The sequence below is a fragment of the Elephas maximus genome, chromosome 13, assembly GCF_024166365.1.
Source record: "Elephas maximus indicus isolate mEleMax1 chromosome 13, mEleMax1 primary haplotype, whole genome shotgun sequence".
Classification (NCBI taxonomy): Eukaryota; Metazoa; Chordata; class Mammalia; order Proboscidea; family Elephantidae; genus Elephas; species Elephas maximus.
Genome location: NC_064831.1, coordinates 57,382,258 through 57,405,617, shown reverse-complemented (window position 1 = coordinate 57,405,617; position 23,360 = coordinate 57,382,258). Strand labels below are relative to the sequence as shown.

The following is a 23,360-nucleotide window of genomic DNA, read 5'->3' as shown; positions in this document are numbered from 1 at the left end:
CAATTGCAGGCATGCAAGCTGGGTATAGCCTGGAGAGTACTTTCTTTGAACTGGAAGGTGTTTTTAAATTACTTGAGCAAACATTTAAAACTCAAGCCATTTCATATAAAAATATGAACATGAATTTCCAGCTTTTTTTGAAAACAGCCACAGAGGGCTAAAGCTAAGGTGGCTGCCTCTTGTAGGGAGGGTCTGTCTCTCCAGTTCAGTGTTCCAATAACATCAACCTCGCCTTTATGTCCAGTCATTTCAGTCACCTATTACATACCTGACCCCAGAAGACTTATGTCTGGGGCTTCTGTTCCAAATAAGACTCAGGAAGTTTTCTGAGAGTTTTTACTCCTTGCAAAAGATGGGGAAAAGTCAGGAAGTAAAATCCTATCCCATAATCACGACCTTTTTCCTTTTTTTCCATGCAACACAAACAGATATAAATTTATAAACACTCACATATTTCAGGGAACAATCCATCTAAGATAGTCTTCTGGGTATTTCTTTATATGAGCAAATGGTACCATTTGCTCATACAAAGAAGTGGTGGGAGGATGAGATGGGAGGAGGAAGGGCTCATGCTGCCTAGGGCTGAGGAGAGGGGATTGGCAAGAGGATGCAGGAGGTGGTAGAGGGAGAAAATGTTTGTAAGGGAGAGCCGACCACTCCTATCCTCTACCCTTCTCTCTAGCCACCAATACTCTTGCCCCAAGAACTCCTGCCTTCAACTGATGTTGGAGGGAGAGGTGAGACATGGGGATTAGAAATGGGGTTACAGGTACAGTCCTAGGTAGCAGTAGGGTATTCAGCATTAGGACAGAAAATAAGAGGTACTGGGAGGAAACCCCAGCCATCAGCTAGATTGGTCAGTTCTGAGTTGCCATTCATATGAAAAGGACAGAGTTGATGAAAATGGTCTGAGAGAGGTATGGCCTAGAGAACTCTTATTAGGCAGTGTCAGAAAGTCTAACAAGTTCAGGAGATAATGCTATTCAAGAAGGGACTATCACTTTATAGCCAAAGGGAGAGGAAATAAAGTTTAATAACCAATGAGGACATCAAGGGACAGAGATTGTTCAGGAGAATTTTAAAGCTCCCTTCAGTTAGAGCATCTGGACAAGTAATCTAATTTCAGAACCTGTCTGCCTTAAGCCCTTCCTTTTACGATCCAGACTGAGATCGCACAATTAGATTTCAGTCACCCATTCAAGGCCATTCATCAATCGCACCTCTACATCCAACCACATTTCCTGGTTTTCCTCTTTATAAACATTCAGGATGATTAGGCAAAGTTCCAAGCCATCGTCTATTACTCTCATTATTCTCCGCCTCTGCCTTTGCTTGTACTGCTTCTTTCCAGTGCTTAAAATGCACACCACCTCTTCTCTAGCCATGTCCATCAGCTCCTCTGTGGCCAGGATGAAGGCCTGCCTCCAACCATCAGTTCCACTGATCCCTACTTTGTCTGCCTGAGAGCCAGGTGGGCCCTCAAGGCACCAAAAGAGCATTAATCTAGGAATCAGACCATTAGGGCTCTAGCCCGGGCAATGATTCTGGACAAGCCAATTTATCTCCTCAGTATACAGATGAGGAATCTCAGCTTTTAGAGAAAAAGTGACATATCTAAAATAACTCAGCTTATAAAAATGGCAGAGGCAGGATCAGAACTCAAGTCCTCTGACTCGCAGTCTTTCCGCTTCAGTGCGCGTGGGCTGCTTTCAGACCTTAGTTGTCAACCATAAACAGATTTATTCAAGCTCTGATTGAAGACAGAGATGGAAATTAAAAAGACTATAAACCTGGTATTTTGATGGCGTATGGTCCCACCTATGCAGCCCGATGAGATCTTCTCCAAATATACATCTTCTGGGTTTACATTACACATTCTGATTCAGAGGTTATGCTTTTAAAAAAAAAGCATAGAGTGAATTCCTCTAGTCTATGGGAACGTCCATTCTACCAAAGAGGTTTTAAAAGGCTAGGAACATACACTTGAATTCAAGTACAGTTTAAGGTACAATGGGTTAGAGTACTGGAGAACAGCAATAGTATTTATTCATCTCAAGTACCTCTCAGCAGATAATTAACCTGGGCCATGATAAGAACAATTCTATTAGCCTCATTTCTCTTGTGGATAATGCTACTGTGCTACTTGCTGCAGTATTTTTCCTTTGCTTCATTTTAAACAGAATACTTAATATAGTGTTGAAAACATTACTTTTGTAGTTGCTCCATTCTCCTCTTCATAATAAAAAAGTAACAGTAGTTAGACAGAAGCATGAAGATTATATTTTTACTCATGAAGATGCAATTCTTATGAAAATCTGGGGCAGCAATCTAGACATGTCTATTTTTTGGTTGGTTTCCTGCACCATCAATTAAGAGAAGTGGATATTTCATCCATAAAGAATACAAGGTATTTCAGGTACTTCTTTGTTCTGATGCATACTTTTCTCTACACTGGATATTTGTGTGAAAGAAAAAGACAGATACCACAGAGAGGTGTGACTTTGGGAGGTCCGTGGACTCCTCTGGCAGTCTGGTGAAGTCTATGGACCCTTTTTTTGAAAAATGTTTTTATAAATGCATAAAACAAAATACATAGGATACATAGGAAACCAATTATATTGAAATACAGTTCTATCCATGGCCCCCTTGTGCCTTAAACCTATTGTAGAAGTGACCCAGGTCCCTCCATCTACCAAATTCTTGACTCTGCAAAGTAGATTTATGAGGTTAGAAACACTACCTCTTAGTACAGAGTCTAACAAATAACGAAACTCAAGTCCGAAGTTCCAGTCACGAAGTGAAAAGGGATTGAATCATACAAGGCAGCAGAACTAGTCCTGTTAGCAGGTGGCTGCGGACCTGTGATGATTTCAGGGCAGTGCAAGGCTTTCTCCCCGGATGCCCCCAAATCCCTCATCTCCCAGCCCGCTCATGCTTGAAGTCCCTTAATGGAGCCTCAGTCCTTCAGTTTGATTAAAGAGAGGATTTGCTATTTGTTAAAGAGCAAATACCCATGGGAGAGGTAATACTCTATGCCAAAGATTTTCAAATTTCTTTTCAGGAGTGGAACCCTTTTTTTTTTTTTTCCAAATTCAGCTGTAAATAGAAAGCTAATATGTGAAATAAATGTAAGTTTTTATACAAATTTAGTCTAAGCATGTTGGATATTAACATATAACAAAGACAACAGTGGAAACAAGGAGGCTGTTTTGATGAAGGCAAATTATGAAACCAAGTATTATAGGTAATAATTTCAGTCTTATCTACAATTTATCTCTGCATTTTATTTTGTCTGCATGAGACGGAGAAAATCCTGATGTAAACAGGTAATTTCAAATTGCTAACAATTTGTTATAGCACTTACAATCTCAGGATATTCTTTATTAAAATAATCCAGAAGTTTTAAAGAATAGTGTGGATTTTTTGTTTCAAAATAGAAAATCTAACAACTGTTCATACTCCTTAATAATTAAGGATTAGTTGGTTAAGTACTTCACTTGAGGGGATCTGACAAATAGATTTTATAATTAATTTGAATCCTGGCTCTCTACTTATTACATAACCTTAGGCATGTAGCTTAATCTTGGTCTCAGTTTCCCCATCTGTAAAATGGTTACATACCTTTTGAAGGATAAAATGGTAGTAATGGTATAATAGTACCTACTTTATAGAGAAGGGTTAAATAAGGTAATATACATAAAGCACTTAGCACAGTGTCTGGCGCACTTAATAAATGCCATTATTATGGTTGGTTGGCCAAAAGTACTTTTCAAATGTGTCATGTAAGATTTTAGATGTTTGAACATGGCCAATTTAAATTTCTTTTCAGATGTCTCAACACCCTTCTCATTCAGATATTCATTAAATCTGAATTTCGCATGTTGAGTCTAAATTTTAAGACGATGCTTTCTTGCTGACCTTTTATCTGCAGTTATAAACAAAGTAACACTGCAACCTGGCATTACCAAATGAAGACTGTACAACTCATTTCAAATCTTGTTAAGAACCAACCCAAACATAAAATGAACACTGAAATAATCTATATTGCTCTGTTATCACGACATAGCATGCAGTATTGTTATTGTACAACTGACGACTACGCTATGACAAAAGTATGCACCAAATAACTTGCCAGGCTCTTGGCTGATATGGCACACATGTGTTGTAAAACTAACTTACTGGATGTTTCCTAGGGGCCAGGCGCTGCTTTAAGCACTTTATACGTATTAGTTCATTTAATCTTCATTTATTTGTATATAAATCATATTTGTATGCTTTTTAGGAGAGTGTATATAAGCAGATCTGAATTTCAAAATACTACTGCAAAGCTACACCCTATTTAATTAAAAAAAAAAAAAAACACTTTTATAAGAAATTCAAATGTATTCACACACACACCGTTAACCTGACAGCACAAATTAACCCATTATGATGGGCAGGGCATTAACATTCAGTATCTGATGCATGTTGTGTCATGATAACAGAGGATTACAGATCGCTTCAGTGTTCACTTTATGTTTGGGCTGCTTCTTGACAAGATTTGAAATACTTAAGTATGAATGTATTGTTCTTTATAACATTTTAAAATCGTTTAAATATATATCATAAAAATAAAACTTTAATTAAATGCTTGCAACCTCTGAAGCTCATCTGGGGTTCTCCGGAACAATTTGAAAACCACAGTTATTAAGCCCTGTCCCTCATTTCTACTGGGGTGAAAGGAGCCAAATGAGACTATTTTTTGAAAGCAAAGGTGTAAACAAGGGAAAAGGAAGTCAGGGATTTTTAATATTAACTCATTTTTTGGAAAGCCCAGCAACATTAATATGTTATCTGTAGTACTTCTAGCACCCCTGCCTAGCAGGTATCACTATCCTGACTTCATAGCAAAAAAGCTAAGAACCCAAGATGTAAATTTACTTACCTAGGGTAACACAACTGGAAAATGGGGAGCTAAGACCCCAAACACTAATCTACTAACTCTTCCCAACACCCCCAAACCACCTCCACTCTAGCATCTCCTATTTTATAAACCAGGAAAATGAAAATGAGCCAGACAGAGTAACTTACTCCTGGAAACAGCTAGGTAGTGGCAGAGTCGTAACAAGAATCCAGGAGAAAGGATGTTCTTCCAGGTAAACCCTATCAGGGCCCAGTATGAGGATGGCCTGTGCAACCAGGCCTACCAGGACCCAACAAAATCATGACTTCATTTCTAGATCAGGCATCAGCCTGTATATAGCTTCAATGCAGAGACTGGACAGACGGGAGGACAGACCAGTCCTGCCCTGGGTACCTATTATGTGCAAAACAATGCTTGGTACAGTGGATGTTGTGAAAAACAGACAAAAAGAAGACAACAAGGTCCCTGACTTCATATCAGTGTGGGAGAGAAGACATAATCACATGAAATACTAAATAGAATGCCTATAAAGGACCACAGGAATATTCTGGTTGCCAACCATTAAAATAAAGTAGGTTTTAAATGACAATATAAAACATGGCACAATATCATAAGCAAGGACTGTCAATAGTAATAGCTAACATTTGCAGAGCACGTCTTATGGACCAGGGGCTTAGAGCTCTGAATTATCTCATTTAAATCTGAGTGTAATGCTATGAGACACGTAGGATTATTGTTGCCATCTTACACATGAGGAAACACAGGCTTTTTCTGTGAGATCTCCACCTAGTAAAAACTCACACCAGGAAGTATGACCCAGAGTTACTATGGTAAGAGCTAAAAAGTGCTTTGAGTTCGGCATAGGGTTGGTTTGGGAATATGATACATGCAGGATCTTAGCAGAGAAGCTAAAGAAACACAGCACTCAAAGAAGCATGAGAGCTCACTCCAGCTAGATGTTTGATGAACCTTAGTTATCTCATGAGGGTATAGCCTCTGATTGTCTCTCCCTATTCCCAGAGCAATGGGTTCTGTGAGGGAGCTGCACACCAGCCAATGGCAACTATCCCATCACTTTCTTCAGCTTTTCCATTGCACCAAACCAGTACAGGACTAACATTCTAATTAGCTACAGCAATATACAACTGCAACGCACCCCACGCTCACCACCAGATTAGTGGAATACGATGTATAGGCTGTGAATCAGGGAGAACATAAAAAGCCGCTATTGTTTTTTTCCCCCAAAAGCTCTTTCTAAGCAACCTGAAGAGAAGGCTCTCTTTAAATGGTAGAAGTGGGGATGTTCTACCCGCCATAGCAGTCCTTGGGTAATGACTGTGTCATAAATAGGATATGGCATTTCAGAATGTCCTTAAAGCTGTTTCTTTTTGTTCAACTAATTTAATTTACCAAATGCTCCTGGGAAAAGGGGGGTGGGTAGGGGGTAACAAGATGCTGACTCTACATTTCCTGAAAAATCAACATTTTTTTAACCGCTGTCAAAGAAATTACATCTGATTGTTATCTGCGCTGGCTTCCCCAAACTCTACCTCGGTGAAAATTCCGCCCTGGCAGGTGTGAGAAAGAATAGATGCAGAACTTGAACGAATACTCACATCTGTTTTTGGAAAAAGAGAACAGAAGCAGCACAGAAGGAAGTAAAAGAGATAATTGCTGGCTTGAACTACAATACATTTTACTTGTGGGCAGACGGCCAGCTTACAGCAGGCGGAATATGCAGGCCCATCTTATTGGAATTCAGGGGTGGGCCTCTATTCTTGTCCGGAGACAGCTGTAAACCAGCAGCCCATGGCATCACAATCAGGCACAGAGTTTTGTCAAGGAATGCTGATACATACAGAAGCAGCTTTGTCTGCTTCAACTGCACCCCTGCCTAGTGAAATGACAGTCAATCTCTGATTCCAGATGACAAGAACTGGATAAAAACTTAAAACAAATGGCGACCTTTCAAAAGATTAATTTGTTTACCAACAAAATGTTCCCTCTTTGTCATCTGAGATGGGGGTGACCTTCACTTCCCCATATCTAGGCTGAAAGGATGCTGACTACAGTCATCTGTTAACTCCATCTCAGCAATTATTCCCTTTTTTATTTTTAGTGACAAGAAGGGGTTTATTAATTCACTCTGCTTCTTGTTATGGTTTATAAATGCAACAAGCTCATTCTGAATTACTGCAGTGTAACATCAATTTGTTTAAATCTAATTCTGCTACCGTTGCCAAATTATGTTGTGACTGTAATTGTGGCCATATGCATGGGCTTAAAATACAATCGTGTTCTGAAATCGTTATTCTTCCCCCCACCCCAGCCCCCACCCCTTATTTCTGGAGCTTCTTCTAATCATTTGACATTAACACAATTGCCTCACTTTCCATTACTTTATCATTTCCGAGATGGATGTGCTTTCAGTGAGAGAGAGATTACTGTGTAGTCTCCAAGTGACACAGTAAAGAATGCAACTATGATTTGCGAAGTGTGGTTGCCACCCAACTAAGTTAGTGAAAAGCACTGCATAACATATGACTCATAAAACCTAGAAATCATAATAGTATTAAATTCAACCTCATGAATAAATAAAAGATTCTAAGTTTACATTGCATTATATATTTATTTATTTGGAAAGTGGTACCAAAGAACTGATATAATTCTATAGCAACTCATATCTTGCCAAAAAGAAAAATGTTTTCATGATCCTTTTCTAGGTCATAACAGTTATAATCAGAGTTATTTGTGCAGCAATTCAAAGCCATGTTTTGTTTGGCTGTTTTGTTATGCATTCATAATCTTTCTTTTAAAATTCATGTTAACAGATACATGTTTCAAGCCTTTTAAGAAACGCTTGTTATTTAAAATAAAATAAATCAAAGTCAAATTTTCTGTAGATCTTTCAATGGGCTGCATTATTAAGTCTAACTTGAACTAAATGTCAGTGGGTAAATACAATTGGTACCAGAGATTTCTTCTTGTCTCCTTACACCTGTAAGGACCTATTCAAAAACATACTAGAGGGTTATTTGTTTTTTAGTTAGCAGATTTAAGATATTGAAAAAAATCATGAGTAGGTTTCACTTTCAATACTTTTTTTTGTAAACTGATTTTATGCAATAAAGTCACAGGATATAAAATTATGGAGGCAGTTTTGTGTGATGTGAGTGAATGTGTGTGTGTGTGTGTGTGTGTGTGTGTAATGGGGTATGTGTGTTTCCAAAGCACTAAAATCCTTCCATTCGCCCCTCACTATCAGGAAGGGCACACCTCTTTATAAAATGGATAACATGGCAACTTGTAGGACATAATAATGTGAATTGGTTACATATTCAAATTTACTCTGTCAAAAATGTCTAAAATTATTTACAGGCGTTTGACAAGCTGTTCGAGTTTCATAAGAAGTAAGGAAACACATGGCCCTCGGCAGCCAAATAATAATCCCCTTGGAGTGTTTTGAGTGATTCTAAAAAGCAATTAGCCTTGATGCTGCTTTTCTAATTAACTGTACATCTCAATGCTAGATACATTGCTTCAGTTTGGGTAACTGCCTTCAAAAACATTTTTATAAGTGGTAAATCACAACTGTATTTATTCACAAATGCTCTACATGATTGTTTAAAACCAAACACCCACGTTTCCCTCACAGGACTTTTTGCACAATTTTTCTGTTTTATAAATCCAAAATGAAAATAATGTTTTCAGTTAGTACTACTGTATATCTATACCAACATAGAATGATAGGGTCAACCATTCTGATTGAAATGCCAGTAGTCAGTTTGAGCAAAATGGACATAAACACATGCATTTTAAGTGCTCTTGGGTAGATTTTTATGGAGTTAAGTTTTTTGGAATAAACAGATTTTTACTACAGTAACTGAGTATTCGTTATCTATATGCCATACTAGGCAATGTGCTTCCCCAAATCCTCTGTACTCAAAAGTACATGGACACGATACCCAAAATACTCATTCCATCTAGCAATTAGAAAAACTGTAATAAATGATTAAGATTCTGCCTCAAATTTTGGATTTAATTTTGAATTCCCTATTTATGTCTGAATCTTCACTCGGATTCACTAAAGCAGAGCATAATCCTCTCTGAATCTAGAGACAGCCCTTTTAAAACTTCCATGCTCATCAGAAAAAGTTTGCATGGAACGCAGCAGTTGCCTTGGGCTACGAAGCCTCTACATTTCACCAGCTAAGCCAATATTAATTCTAGATGGAAAGGGAAAACCAACAACAATAGAGAAATCTGCTTCTGTCTGTACAGCCTGAGAAATAATATTTTTATTTCAAGGGCTTTGGGCTCATGGGAAGCCGATAAAAATGTTTTCACATTATTCACAGTGACATTTTAAATAAAGCTTCAGCAGGAATAAAAATATCTAACTTTCTGGTTATTTCTTAGGCTATGAAAGTATTTCTGTGATAAAGTGCTCTTAAACAAACCTGTAAGAATAACATAAAGCACAGATAAAGAAACTGAAAATATACTTCAGAGTTACATGAAAGAAGCAGGCAGTTGAAAATTTCTATGCAGGAAATTTAGAAGATTAATTTAAGAGAATATTATGCTGGTTAGAAATGGTTTTGCAATTTAATTTTAAAATGAATCTTGTCTTCAGCTTTTCACTGAAGTGTACATTTAAGAGCTTTCGAGAGAAGCCAAAGGTTAAAAATGTATAGATGTCATTCCTGTAACTTAAAATACATGTGTTTCCAGTAATAGAAATGATCTCAAATAAAATAATTTGCCTTTTAAAGTGAAACATTCTTCTTAATTCTCCTAAGAAAACCCCAAACATGGAGGAGTACAATCTTTGCTTTGGGACACTTAAGTCAAAGACAAAAATAGGCACAGACTCAGATCTGTGAATGCCAATTTCCTTTTGATTATTTTTCCCTCTCATCAATTTGCTGACATAAAGTCTCTGCTTGCTTCAGATTTAGAATAATATTCTTAAATTTTTGCATATCATATGAGTATACATCACTGAAGCTGATGCTGGCTACACTGCTGTTTTTTCTTTTCATCTTTCCAGTGGAAAGCCTACTGTCAAAGCAATAAAATATTTTAAAATTTCTCTGTCAATTCATTTTGTTGTAAAATTATTTCCTTCTTGTTAGAATCATGGTACCAGGTTAGTTGGGAATAATAACAGAGAAATTTGAGTGAGCTGCAAACAGATCTTTTTAAATGGATTTACATTTTCTTAATCATTTCTAATTATAAGCAGAATGCAAGACACTCCATTTTACCTTCCCAAAATTCCAAAGACAAAAGGATCACATCTTTACTTTAAAATCTACATTATATTTTACATTGCTTATCAATGACTTTTAATTCTTAAAAAAATTTAGAGCTTATAAAAACAACTCATTACTTACACAGGCTTTTCTCTGATTAATATATGGCAAACTGATTCCATAGTTCGCATTTACAGCAGCTCTGTGGTGGATGTTTTCAGGATCCTGCATGATTTTTACATTCAACCCTATCTTTCTCTGAAACAAAGAAACAATGAAACTTTCATGCTGGATGAACAAAAATGCTTACTAACATTTTATATCCGCAAAGGAGTATAAAGTTCTTCGAAAATAATTATTTCAATGTAATTCTCACTGGAAAATATGTATATATTTGAATCTTTTATTTAGGCTGCTGGCTGGTCCCTTTTTTGGGAAAATGACTTTTCTGCAGATTTTCTTCCATGTAGCCTTCTGTTCACACACATATATCTTCAGATACCGTTCTTTTTCTCAAAACACAATGCTAAGAGCCAATCCAGGTGGATAAAAGACTAGTATACCTGGTCTCCACTTATTTTCAGCTTTCCAGGTCAAGGATTTTGCCAGTGAAATCTATACTACAAACACACAGATAGAGGGCTCCCTTGGTCTGTTAATGTGACCACTATACTCCTGGGACTTTGACAGGTAAATCTCAGTTTGGACTTCTTCAGTTTACCACAACGAGTTTATCTACTCTTTCACAGAGATTTTGCTATCTCTAAGAATAATTTAAGCTTTCTTTAGGAAAAAAATAAAAACATCTTCCTTGAACCACTTATTCCTCATTTTAAATGATTCAAATTAGTTACTGCAGAAATGCTTGCAAATGACCAACTAGACTTGCAGCGTAAGGGGTGGTAGAAAGGGGCACTGGGTCAGCAGACCCATGTTCCAGTCTTGTCCTGGCCTGGTTGCCTGTGCGTGACCTTGGGTAAGTCATTTCATCTCTTTGGAAGCCAGTTTTCTTGCTTGCAAGATGGAGACAGTTAAACTTGACGACCTCTTGAGGAATTATCCTCTATATTTGGCATTCTATGACTTGAGGTTAACAGATAAGTTGGTACTTAAGAGGTGGGGTATTACCAATAGTTTCTGAAGTCTTTTGTGACTTTTTAAAAAATTGAGATATAAGTCACATACCATAAAATGCCCCATTTTAAAGCGTGTAATTCTGTGGTTTTTAGGACATTCACAAAGTTGTGCAACCACTACCATCTCTAATTCGCGAACATTTTCATCAACCCCAAAAGAACTCCACGCCATCAAGCAGTCAGTCTCCATCTTCCTCTCCCTCCCTGCCCCTGGCAACCAGTAATCTCCTTTCCGTCTCTATGGATGCTTGCCTATTCTGGACATTTCATATCAATGGAATCACACAAATGGTGGCCTTTGTGACTTTTTTTTTTTTTTTTAGGAGGCTGGGGTGTTGCAAGTAATTTAAAAAACTGATCTTTCAATTAAGTACCTTAGTTCTGGGGGTGATCTGTGCAATTACTAAAATGGCTGCAGGAACCAGACAGATTAGTTCACGATCCAGTTGTTTCTTTGATCCTGAACATTCATAAACGGCCTATGCCTAAGGTCAAAGTGAAGGAGAAGGCTACAAAAATATCTGTGGAATGTACGCTGTCCAGATAAGCTATCGCTTAATACAGGCTTCAAAACTTCCTTTTATTTTTTAATAGCAGTTTTTAAACAAAATCTCTAGTTAATTGCTCTCAACTGTCCATTTTATTTAACCCATGCAAGGACACAGGCTGCAAACCAGACATGTCTATTCTCTTCTCCTTGAGGCACATGGAGTGACAAAAATAATGTAGTGCCTAATTACAAATGGTTTTCCTTCTGTGGGTAGGTCACACTCCCAGCACTACTCTGGGGTTTCTGCATGGAAGCTGAGTGCCTCTTTTACTGAAATTAATACCTGAACATAATTTTTTCCTTCTTAATTAAACTTTCAGAATAATTTCCATTCTACCAAGGATCAGGAAATTGCTAATATGTCTTATATTGACTGGATGTGGTTTCTGTAATTAGGGTGTTTTTAAAAAGTATATTCTGGATACAGTTGATGGTAATAGCTTCATCTATCATCTCTAAGCTTTGTTAGAACTTTTTAATTCTGGGATCACTGGCTTGGTGGACCACAGCCGTTTCCTTAGTTTCATTTGGTCCATCAACTCTGTGTGGCGATAGGACCAGTGGAGGAGGAAATGATCACATATAGAATGATTATTAAAACTGGAATTAAACTCCAGTTCTTTTCTGCTCATTTTTACATTTCCATGTCATTGGACACAGATTTTTCTGAAAAGAAATCCAAGATGTAGTATATTCTCAACAACAACAAACCAAATCCAAAAAAAAAAAGAAATCAGTATGTAAATGACAGGCTGTCATAATTCTTTGTTGTTGGCTTCTAAAGAAATGAGAATGGTTCTTTAAAATTATTAATATTCTAATATTTACTATTTTGGCACCAAATCACGTGTATACGAGGGTAATAATATTTAGAATGCATGGTTTAATTTCTCTTTAAAAGACACATTAAAGCCTTCTAAGTTTAAATAATATTTACATATCAAATCAGTTCACTGAAATTTACTACCAAACATATTCAAAACCTAAATCTGTCTTCTATAGATAAATGAAAAAAAAAATTTATGAAAGCATAAGCTTACAAGACAATTATGTATTTTAAAAATAACAGAATTAATCATTCCACTAAGTAGACAAGCATGTCCTGGAAGATGACCATTTTTTTTTTTTTTTTTACCAATAATAAGATAAATATCAGAAATAATTTTAGAAATTTTTCTTAAATTTGTCAAGAAAAGACAACAATTTATTTAATCTATCTTGAGTCACTAAGTAGTCTAAACTTTGTATTCTCTCCTTTTAATAGTAATTACATGCAGATATATCAAACGTGACTCTCATTTAGACTTCGGTTTGTAAGAACAAAAGTTATTATCAGAGCCAATTACTGTTTTACCTACATGGCTGCACAGAAGCAGGGAGCTCAATTTTCATCTCATCAGTGATTTTGTGGTATTTATTTTATTACTATGCCCACAAAGCTATATAAGAAGGAAATAGCTTATGCTATTAAAACTAGGGTTTGAATACAAGAGGCTAAGGTTTCTTTTAGAAGAACTTCTGAATTAAAAACACTAGGCAGCATGTAATGCCAGCTCCCTAGACATGGGCAGGCCATAAAATGATACACATCTGAGCAGTAGATCCCACACAGAGTAATCAAAATTGAAATGCTTCACAAACAAAGTTGAGACAGGCTATTTACTAAGTTACAGTATTATCAGCATAACATTATTCTCAACAGTGTTTGCTACAAGTAATGCCTTCTAAAGTGGATAGGGCTTAATATCATATTCCCACTGGTTAAAGGCATCCGCTGTTTAATATCAAAACTAGGGGAAACAAAAAGAGTCCAGCCACTTTTAACACTCTGATTCTCTCAACCATTATTATATTTAATGGAAAGAACAATGGATGTCAAATCCTGCCTCTCCATGTTTGAGCCATATAATCTTGGGTGAGTCATTTGCCCCCTGGAGCTTTAGATGTTTCATTTGTAAAACTGGGTAATAATACCTACCTTCACAGGGTTGTCTGAGGTTTAAATGACTAATCTAATTTTTTTTTCTTTTTTTATGTTAAGTATCTCACAAACTATAAAGGAGCTGACTTCAAGGGGCTCCCACTGGCCAAAGCGTAATGACTGTAAGGGGTTGAAGCACTTCAAACAAATAAAAATCCATGAGTTCTTAATAATATTTCCTGCTTTCCCCCCCAAAAAAATTCTAATTGATAATCTAAAAATTTATTTAAAAAAAGAAAAGAAGGGATCAGGTAGGTATACTGCTTTTCCTGAAAAACTGTTTTTCAGATTCATCAAAAAGTTGATAAGGAAAAGGTCTTCATAGAAGCTCATAAATGCACAAGGGATGACAGAATTATAAAATCACCACTTTGTAATCCCTAAAGAAATAATGCATTAGGTAAACAACAACAGTTGCTAATACTACAGGTGAAAGGTTGTGGGGAACTTTAGAATGGATAGATCAGGCTGATAATACTTGAACTCACTGATCAATCGCATCATTTAAAAGATGAAAACAGAAATTGCCTCCTGATATGCTCTAAAGGAAGTACATGGCACCACCTATGAAGTATTCCTGCCAAGAAGGTAGAACCTGAATCTGATCAAGATTCAAAATAAAACAAGCAATTTACAAGGTATTTTGGGGACAGGGGGACATGTTAAATGAGACCACAAGGTTGCAATTAGCCAAATTCGGACTGTGGGAAAAACCTACATGACAAATGGCCTGGTTTCTTCAACAAACAAATGACATTTTTAAAAAGAGGGGAGATTTTATAGGTCAAAAGAGATACAGCTGTAACGTGTGGACCTTGTTTGCACCCTGATTCAAAAAAACAAGTGTAGGAAGACATTTTTAAGACAATTAGGGAAAGACTAGACTTAGACTGGGAATTATATATTATTAATGAATTACTGTTAAATTTCTTAGATGTGATAATAATTATGTTTTTTCTTTAATGTCCTTATCAGATAATATACTAAAGTATTTAAGGGTAAAATGATATGATGTCTGGGTTTTGCTTTAAAAGGCTTTACAAAAAAAAAAATGGTGGAAGGAATAAATGAAATAAGAATGGTAAAGTTACAGTGACTGTCAAAGCTGGGTGATGGTTACATGAAGTACATCCCAGTTTTATATCAATAAAAAGTTATGATTATACTTTAGATACATTTAAATATTATTCATTACCTTATTACTATTTCAGCTCTAACATTCTACGACTCTAAGATTTTCCCTCTTACCTCCCTGAGAGGGCTAGAAGGATGAACAAGCTGAAGTCCCCCACAATCACAGCATCACTTCACTCCATGCTGCTTCTAAATAGCTCGGCTTCAGCCTAACTGCCTCAGGTTCACAAAACCTTAAGACCTAACTATTTCTATTCAGATATGCTCATACTCCTGTCTGACTCTTACAAGAGTTGAACTGGAGAAAAAGAGAAATGTTGGGATGGGGGGGAAATCTAACATTTATTGAGCTCCCATTTGGGGCCAGGTACAAAAAAAAAAAATTTTTTTTTTTTTTTTACCATAATAGCACAACCATAATAGATGGAAACACTGGTGGTGTAGTGGTTAAGTGCTACGGCTGTTAACCAAAAGGTCAGCAGTTCGAATCTGCCAGGTGCTCCTTGGAAACTCTACAGGGCAGTTCTACTCTGTCCTATAGGGTTGCTATGAGTCGGAATCGACTCGATGGCAGTGGGTTTGCTTTTTTTTTTTTGGTACCATAATAGGTAAAAATAATAATAATAAGTAGATGTTGCCATAATTCAACTGGTTTAATTTAGTCCTTAAAATGACAAGAGGGAATACATGATATGATCCCCACCTTCCCAGTGAAGATAACTGCTTTTAAGTGACCTCTCAAGGTCACACAACCTTCTATGTGGGAGAGACAGTATTTAAGCCTCTGACTCCAAACCCTCTTTCCACTACAACATGCTGCTACGTTATAAAGAAATGTTGGTTGATGTACTGTTGATTGAACTTCTTGTCTGTCTCTCAGATCCTTTACCCTCTCTCTAATCCCCCAGGCACTGCCTGGATCTATGCTGTCATCAATTATTACACAGACTTCTATAATGGACCCCAAATTGGGTCTCCTTGCCTCCAATCCATCCTCTGCATGACCTTCGGAGTGACTGAACCTATGAGCACTACTTGGAATGTGTCTCTCACCTCTCTAAAATCTTCCAATAGTTTCCCTTAGGGTGGCATGATCCAGCCTCTTCCTACTCTCCAGCCTCCTCTCCTGCCATCCCTCATGATTATTCTGTGCTCTGTTTTTGCGAAGTGACCAGCAAGTCCCTCCATGCAATGTGTTCTCTCCACTTCCACAAGTAAGCATGCTGTTCCCTCTTCTGGAAATGTCCTCTTCTCTCTTCTTCATGATCTTCTGGACACACTTTTACTCCAACTTGAACTCAGGGCAGGTGCAACCTCCCCTGGGAGGCCTCCCCTAACCTCCATCTCTCCTTCTCTACCCTCAACAAAGCATTCAAATATTTATTGAGAGCCTACTAAATGTTGATGAACAAAAAAGACAGAGTTCCTGCCCACATGAACCTTACATTCTTGAAGGAATGTGAAGAATCAGACAATAAACATGTAAACATACATATAAATTTCAGACTGTTGTAAGTGTTCATAAATAAAATAACTAGCGCAATGGGGCAGAGAATGATAGGAGGCTACTTTAGGTGGGGTGGTCAAGGACAGCCTCTCTGTGGAGATAACAGCTGTATTGAGACTTGTGTGAAGAAACTGAAGGAGTCGTGTAAGATCCGGGAATGATACAGGAGCGAGAAATCGATGATGAATGAGAGGGGATAATGGTAGGAGCAAAGGCCTTAAGAGGCTAGCTTTAATAGCAGGATACTTCTTCCATTATGACAAAGGAGAAAACATAGACTATAAATCCAGACATAGAGAAGCTGATGGTTTTGGTGATAGTCAGGTTAGCACGCGACTGAGAACTGGAAGACTATTGCTTAAACAAGATAGAATATATTTCCCTCACGCATATGAAATACAGGGGTAGGCTTTCCAGGATTGGTGTGGTGGTCCATAAAATTGTTAGGGACCAGACTCCTTCCAACTCAGCAAGATGGCTGCTAGAGTTCCAGCCATCGCGGCCTCATTCCAGACAGAGATTAGAAGAAGGGGAAGAAAACACTCAAAAGACACCGGCCAGATATCTTTTAAGAAAGTTTCCTAAAAACTGCTCTCAACACTTTTCCTTGCATCTCATTAACCAGTTGTTGTTGTTAGGTGCCACTGAGTCAATTCCAACTCATAGCAACCCTATGTACAACAGAATGAAACACTGCCCAGTCCTGCGTCATCCTCACAATCGTTTCTATGCTTGAGCCCATTGTTGCAGCCACTGTATCAATCCATCTTGCTGAGGGTCTTCTTTTTCTCTGACCCTCTACCTTACCAAGCATGATGTCCTTCTCCAGGGACTGATCCCTCCTGATAACATGTCCAAAGTGCAAGAGACAAAGTCTTGCCATCCTTGCTTCCAAGGAACACTCTGGGATTAATCAGTACTTAGTCAAACAGTATGTTAACCATCTGCACCATCCCTGCAGTTGTAATGGCTTAACGTTTCTGGAAAAGTAGCTATGGGTGAAAAATACGTAGCAAATTGAATCTTCTCATAGAAGTAATGTTATTAATGGACATAGCCCATAGGGCCCATGTTTGACGCTCATGTTTTAATAGAAACAACTCCATATAAAAAAAAAAACCCACTGCCATCAAGTCGATTACGACTCACAGCAACCCTATAGGACAGAGTAGAACTGCCTGATAGTTTCCAAGGAGTGCCTGGCAGATTCAAACTGATGGCCTCTTGGTGTGCAGCCATAGCACTTAACCACTACGCCACCAGGGTTTCTGAAACAACCCCATATACCATATTTAATCATCTGTTCCATTAGCATGCCTTATGTACACTGTAAAGTATAAACCCCACTAAAGCATATATGTAAGCTAACTGAATGGTAGCCAATTGTGGTAAAACAATATTGCATATGATACATTAGCATAATATATTACATGTGATTCTAATGTGACTTTGTAATTGCCGCCTTTGTATTACTGCAACAAGTCAGAAAGTCACAAGGCCACCTTTAGTCAGGGGCATTGGACTGAGAAGTTTCTTTGGGAAGATTTAGAGAGACATATCTGAAGAAAATTCTGGGGATAGTTAGGAATTTACACAAAATCAGGATTTATTCTGCTGCTTCACCGCCCCCCCCCCAATTATAAATTTCCCTGTGGCAAATACAGGCAGGAGCTCCAGTTTTTATACTTTTAACAGTGGTCAGGAAAAGGCAGATCTTTGAGGGCAAATAGAACTGAGTTTGAATTCCAGCTCTTCCTTTCTTAGCTTTAAATTACTATTGTCTCTCAGTCTCATTTTCCTCATCTGTAAACTGGTGATAGTAATGCTCCCCTCCCTCAAAGTGTTGTGAGGATGAGATAAGATATTACAGGCGTGGCTAGCACAGGCTCCTCGATGTTCTCCCTGCTTCTGCTTTTTGCCCCTCCACATCATATTCGCCACATGGCTGCTGGAGTGACCGTTCAAATCGCCAATCAGTCCTCTATGGGAAGGCCTCCCATGGATTCCCATCTTGCTCGGGGCAATACCCACAGTCCTCACGCTGGCCTGCAAGATCTGGCCCCCTATTATTTTTCCTCTCTCTCTCTCACCCTTGCACACTTCTCTCCAGCTTCCTTGCTGTTCATATTTCTAATTCAGGGTCTTTACATATGTTGTTTCCTCTGCTTGGAATGCTCTCCCCCCAAATACCCAGGTGACTTGCTCCCTACTTCTATCATGTTTCTGCTTAAATGTCACCTTACAAGTGAGGCCATCCCAACACTCCCTATGTTTCTTCCTCAGCGCTAGGGCTCACCAATGAAAACACTACATATTTACTTTTCAATATGTTTACTGTCTCTTTCCCTAATATCTATTCCACCCCACTGAAAGGTAAGGGCCATGAGAGCAGAAAAATTTGACTGATGCCTAAAATAGTGTCCAGCACTTATTAGGTACCTGATAGAGGTTGATTAGTATTTATCAACAAGTAATAAGAACTAATGTTTATACAGTGCTCACCATGTACTGGACACGGTTTTAATATATGTATTCAGTTATCCTTACAACAGCCCTATAAGGTAGGTTCTATTATTATGGTCCCCATGAGTCAGAATCGACTCAATGGCAACTAACAATAACAACATTATTATACCCATTTTGCAGATGAGGAACTTAGGCAAAGAGAGGTCAAGTGACTTGCCAAAGTTGTAGCTAATAAGCGGTGGAGGCAGGATGTGAACCTATGGTTCTATCCCCTATGCTGTCAACCACTGGAGTCTACTCCAGGCCTACTATGTAGGGCACTTGTTATAGCAATGAAGTAAAGAGTCCCTCTGCTTTAGATTAATAGAAACTTAAGAAACAGGATAACCAAATGCAATGGATAAATCACAATATATCCTGGTTGGATAAAAGAGAAGTAAAAGTCATTTTGAGGATAAATGAGGCAATCTCTTCTCTTCACCCTACTCTCTACCATCTGGGTGCCGTCTCATCAGCAGAATTTTCCATCTGATATTAAGCGAGGTACAACTGCAGTGGAAATCTCTGAGGCAACCCTTACTTGCTCAGATTTTTTGCTTCTTTTATCTCCCACCTCATTATTCCTCATAATGTCAAAAATCTTCAAAACTCTAGCTTTGGCCAAATTTGAAAATCACTTTCCCAAGTAGATCTAAATCCACACAATTAAAGATCCTTCCCATCTTAGCCACAAATGTTGCACACTGCTTTTCATACTACATCACAATATATTTTTTATGTCTGTTTGATTGTTAAAGCATCCATTTTAAGGAATTAACATAGGGAATAACTCTCAAATAATGAGGAATTGACTTGACGGCAGTGGGTTTTGATTATCTTCCCTGCCCCACAAACTTACCAAATTATTGTGCTTCAAAATAGGTCCTTTGATCTAAACAGTTTAGGAATTTCTATTTTGAAATTGCCTTCAGACTTAACTTGCCAGACACAACAAGAAAATCAAATACTCTCTTGGCTTATAAACTTTTCCTCCCTCCTCCTTATCTTCTGTTGTTTTTATTTCCAATCTCTTCCTTGACGATTGTGAGTACACGAAAGCCTAAAGCCCAAGGTGCCTAAAGAGGAGTCGGGCTGGTGTTGATTTAGAGCTATGATAGACTATTAAGAAAAGCCATCAGAATGTGGGGTGGCAAAGAGCAAAATGAGAAGCAAAGGACTGATGTGGCAGCTTGGTAGAGTCACAAGGCCACTGGACTAAGAGTCAAGAACCAGGGCTCAAGTCCAACTCTGTCATAACTATCTAGCTGACCTTGGACAAATCACTTCCAATATCAGGGCCAAGGTTTCCTAGTCCATAAAATAAGGGAGCTGAATCAGCTGTATCTAAGATTCCATACAGCCCTAAGAATCTTAAGTTTTTAGGGACAAGTCCCAGTGAGTCTGAGAAGGACAAGTCCCAGTGAGTCTGAGAGGCACAAGTCTCAGTGAATCTGAGGGGGAGGCACATCTGAATAGATATATTTGGGGGCCTAGTTCTATGATCTAAGACAAGTACAGATTATCCCTCCTGTGATTAGAAGTACCCACTGGCTCCTTAACAATGAGTCTAAAAGCTTTCCAGGTCTGAAAAGTACAGAGTGAAACTAGCTATCTCTAGTGACAGTTCTCTGTCACTAGAAATAACTAAAATGAAGCTGATGACTACTTATTGAAGATGAGGCTGAAGGGAGTCAAGTATTAGATACTAGGATGAATTAGATAACTGTTGAGATCCCATCTAAATCTAACGTTCTAAGAGATTCTAGAGTTAGGTAAAGAATAATAGCCAAAGTTGAACACTATTATATGCCAGGTATGGTGCTATCTAGGAAACTATGCATTTACTCCAATTCTGGGGACTCGGCTTTTGGAACTGCTATCAGGGCCTACATCACATTCTTTGGAGTAACTTCACTCTTTTGTTTATGCAAAAAGTTATTCTGAGCTATATCCAGTGAACAAGGTAGATATTCAAGCTGAGCAACAGGTATCGTCTAGACTGAGACAGTGGTGGCACAATGTCTCTTCCATGGTAGCTGGTGTTGGTGTGAATAATGATTGTGCCTGTTTTCTGCAAACATACTGTAGATACTAGGAATATTTTGAGGTGTACAGTTCTTCACTGTGCAGAAAGTCCCCTCATTGTATACCCCACTCCCATTGCATGTCTCACTTGCAGAATGTTCCACTCTCTGCAGAAAGTTTAACATCATGGCCCTGACCCACTGAAGGCCAGCAGTGTCCCTCAAGCATTGTGATCCCCTCCCCCCCCCACCCATTTTCCACTCCATTAAATTCCATGTGGAGAGGAATCGTGCCTGTATCAGGCATCTGTGCATCCCAGAGCCTGTGACAGTGACTGACACTTAACTGGCACTGGGTATTGTTAAATAAATGGAATCAATGTCTCACAAACTGCCTGTGAAGGCAATTAGAAAAGAAAAACTCTGAGAATATTTTCAACACTTAAATTGTTAGATTAAGTGTAAAGCCTCTTTATGATATTTGCTGCATTTCTTCTATTCAGAAACAAACGTTTTCAGGTGAGGGAACAGACACAGTGTAAGACTGGAGAGACATTCAGGGGTAAAGTCAGTAATATCTGAGGGTAAGGGGAGAAAGAAGTCAAGGATAATGCTAAGATTTTGGCTCAAGCAACTGGGCGTGGTGGTGCTAGGGAACAGGGGATGTACAATAATCATGTTTATATTTCAGCTTATTTCTATATGAAATCATCAAGTTTGGGGAAATTAGGTTCTTCACATAAACAATTAAGTCTTGGCCATGAATTACATGGGGTATTAGGTTTCGGCAAGAAATAGATGGTTCAAATTAGGTAATTTGAGGAGAATTTCATAAAAGACCTGTTTCCCAGGGTAAGAGCAGGATGTTGAGAAATAGAGTGTGCAGAATCTTTGGGACTAGCCGTAACAGGACACAAACAATCCAAGGCTGGAAGGGTCAAGGAGAGGGGATGTTGTCAGTGGCCACAGTGGGTGACACTGTCAGAAGGGGAGACATCAAAATGGCTGTCTATAAATTTTTTGTGCAGTGTTTCAGCAGAGATTTATTATTTTTATTAAAATATCCCTGTAGTTAGTTATAACAACAAAACCATTAAAAAAATTTTTTTTTTCCAGCTTACATGTATCAATACACTTACAAGGCTAAAACTCTATGCTGATATATTTTTTGAACCTTCAGACGCTCTCCCGTCAGAGCCGTCATTCTTACCTAGTTACAATGACGTTTCAAATCACGCGGTTTCATCAGCGCATGCTATAAGCAGGCACTGTTGTTTCTGTTGCAGCCAGTGTTTTTATAGTCGCTGATTTTGTCAAAGAAGCCCTGGTGGCTCAGTGGTTAAGCACTTGGCTCCTAACTGAAAGGTCGGTGGTTTGAACCCACCAGTGGCTCCACAGGAGAACAATGTAGCAGTCTGCTTTTGTGAAGATTTACAGCTTTGGAAACCCTGTGGGGCAGTTCTACTCTGTCCTACAGGGTTGCTATGAGTCAGAATTAACTCCACGGCAGTGAGTTTGGCTTGGGTTTTGTCAAATTTTCTGGTGTTTTAGCTAAAATATTGTGGTAATTAGTATTTGTGAACCTATAGCTTTTTTGAGAATGAAGTAGTAATTAAAGGAAAAGAAGGAGTAATATACAGGAATCATGATTTACGCGGAACATTAGTACAAAAAACATTACTCATGGTGTGAAATGGGCGGAGGCCTGGGGGAGAGGGGTGACACCATGAGTTACTGCACTGGATGACACCAACCCTGGGGACACCAATGGATGGTGTAGTGGATGCATCCATGAGTTACTGCACTGGGTGACACCAACCCTCATGACACCCATGGGTGGTAGAGTGGATGTATAATGTGCTGCCCAGATTTCTCATTCAAGACTGAAGCACTCATTCCCCCAACTGCCAGGAATGCTAGCTACTGCTGGCTCACAGCTGAGTCGTTCCCTGGGATCTGCACTGTGCCAAAGAGAATTGCCCAGTCCAAGATTACTCTTCTCCCCAGGGACAGCCACGTCTCATGACTGGTTGATATAACTTTGCCTCAATTTGGGACAAGTCTAAGGGCCATCCCAGCTCCAAGGCTCCCCACTGGATTGGCTGATGACTTAGTTGAGATGAAATCTGTTTCAGTGAAAAGAAAAAAATTCATAACCAACCAAAACCCTATATATCTGCATATGTACTCAGACCATATATATATTATGAACAATGAGAAATATATGGAGCAACACAAACCACGATGTTAACATTGGCTATCTCATGGGATTGGACAGTTGGTAGTAGATGAGGGTAAAATGATTAGCTTTGCCTTTTACATCTTCATACTTTGTCAAGAAGACAAAGTAAAGTATTATGAT

The 23,360-nt window shown here is 38.4% G+C and overlaps 1 protein-coding gene across 10 annotated transcripts in view; it reads right to left on the bottom strand.

Moving 5' to 3' along the window:
* Window positions 1–23,360, bottom strand: part of IQCH (IQ motif containing H) — a 256,643-nt gene that overhangs the window by 189,270 nt on the left and 44,013 nt on the right. For all 10 annotated transcript variants that reach the window (XR_007519882.1, XM_049905656.1, XM_049905654.1 and 7 more), the window contains exon 5: window positions 10,303–10,419. Coding sequence is in view for 9 of the 10 variants with exons in the window: in XM_049905656.1 (XP_049761613.1) it covers window positions 10,303–10,419 (117 nt within the window). In the remaining variant the exon portion in view is untranslated. The remainder of the gene's footprint in view (window positions 1–10,302; window positions 10,420–23,360) is intronic.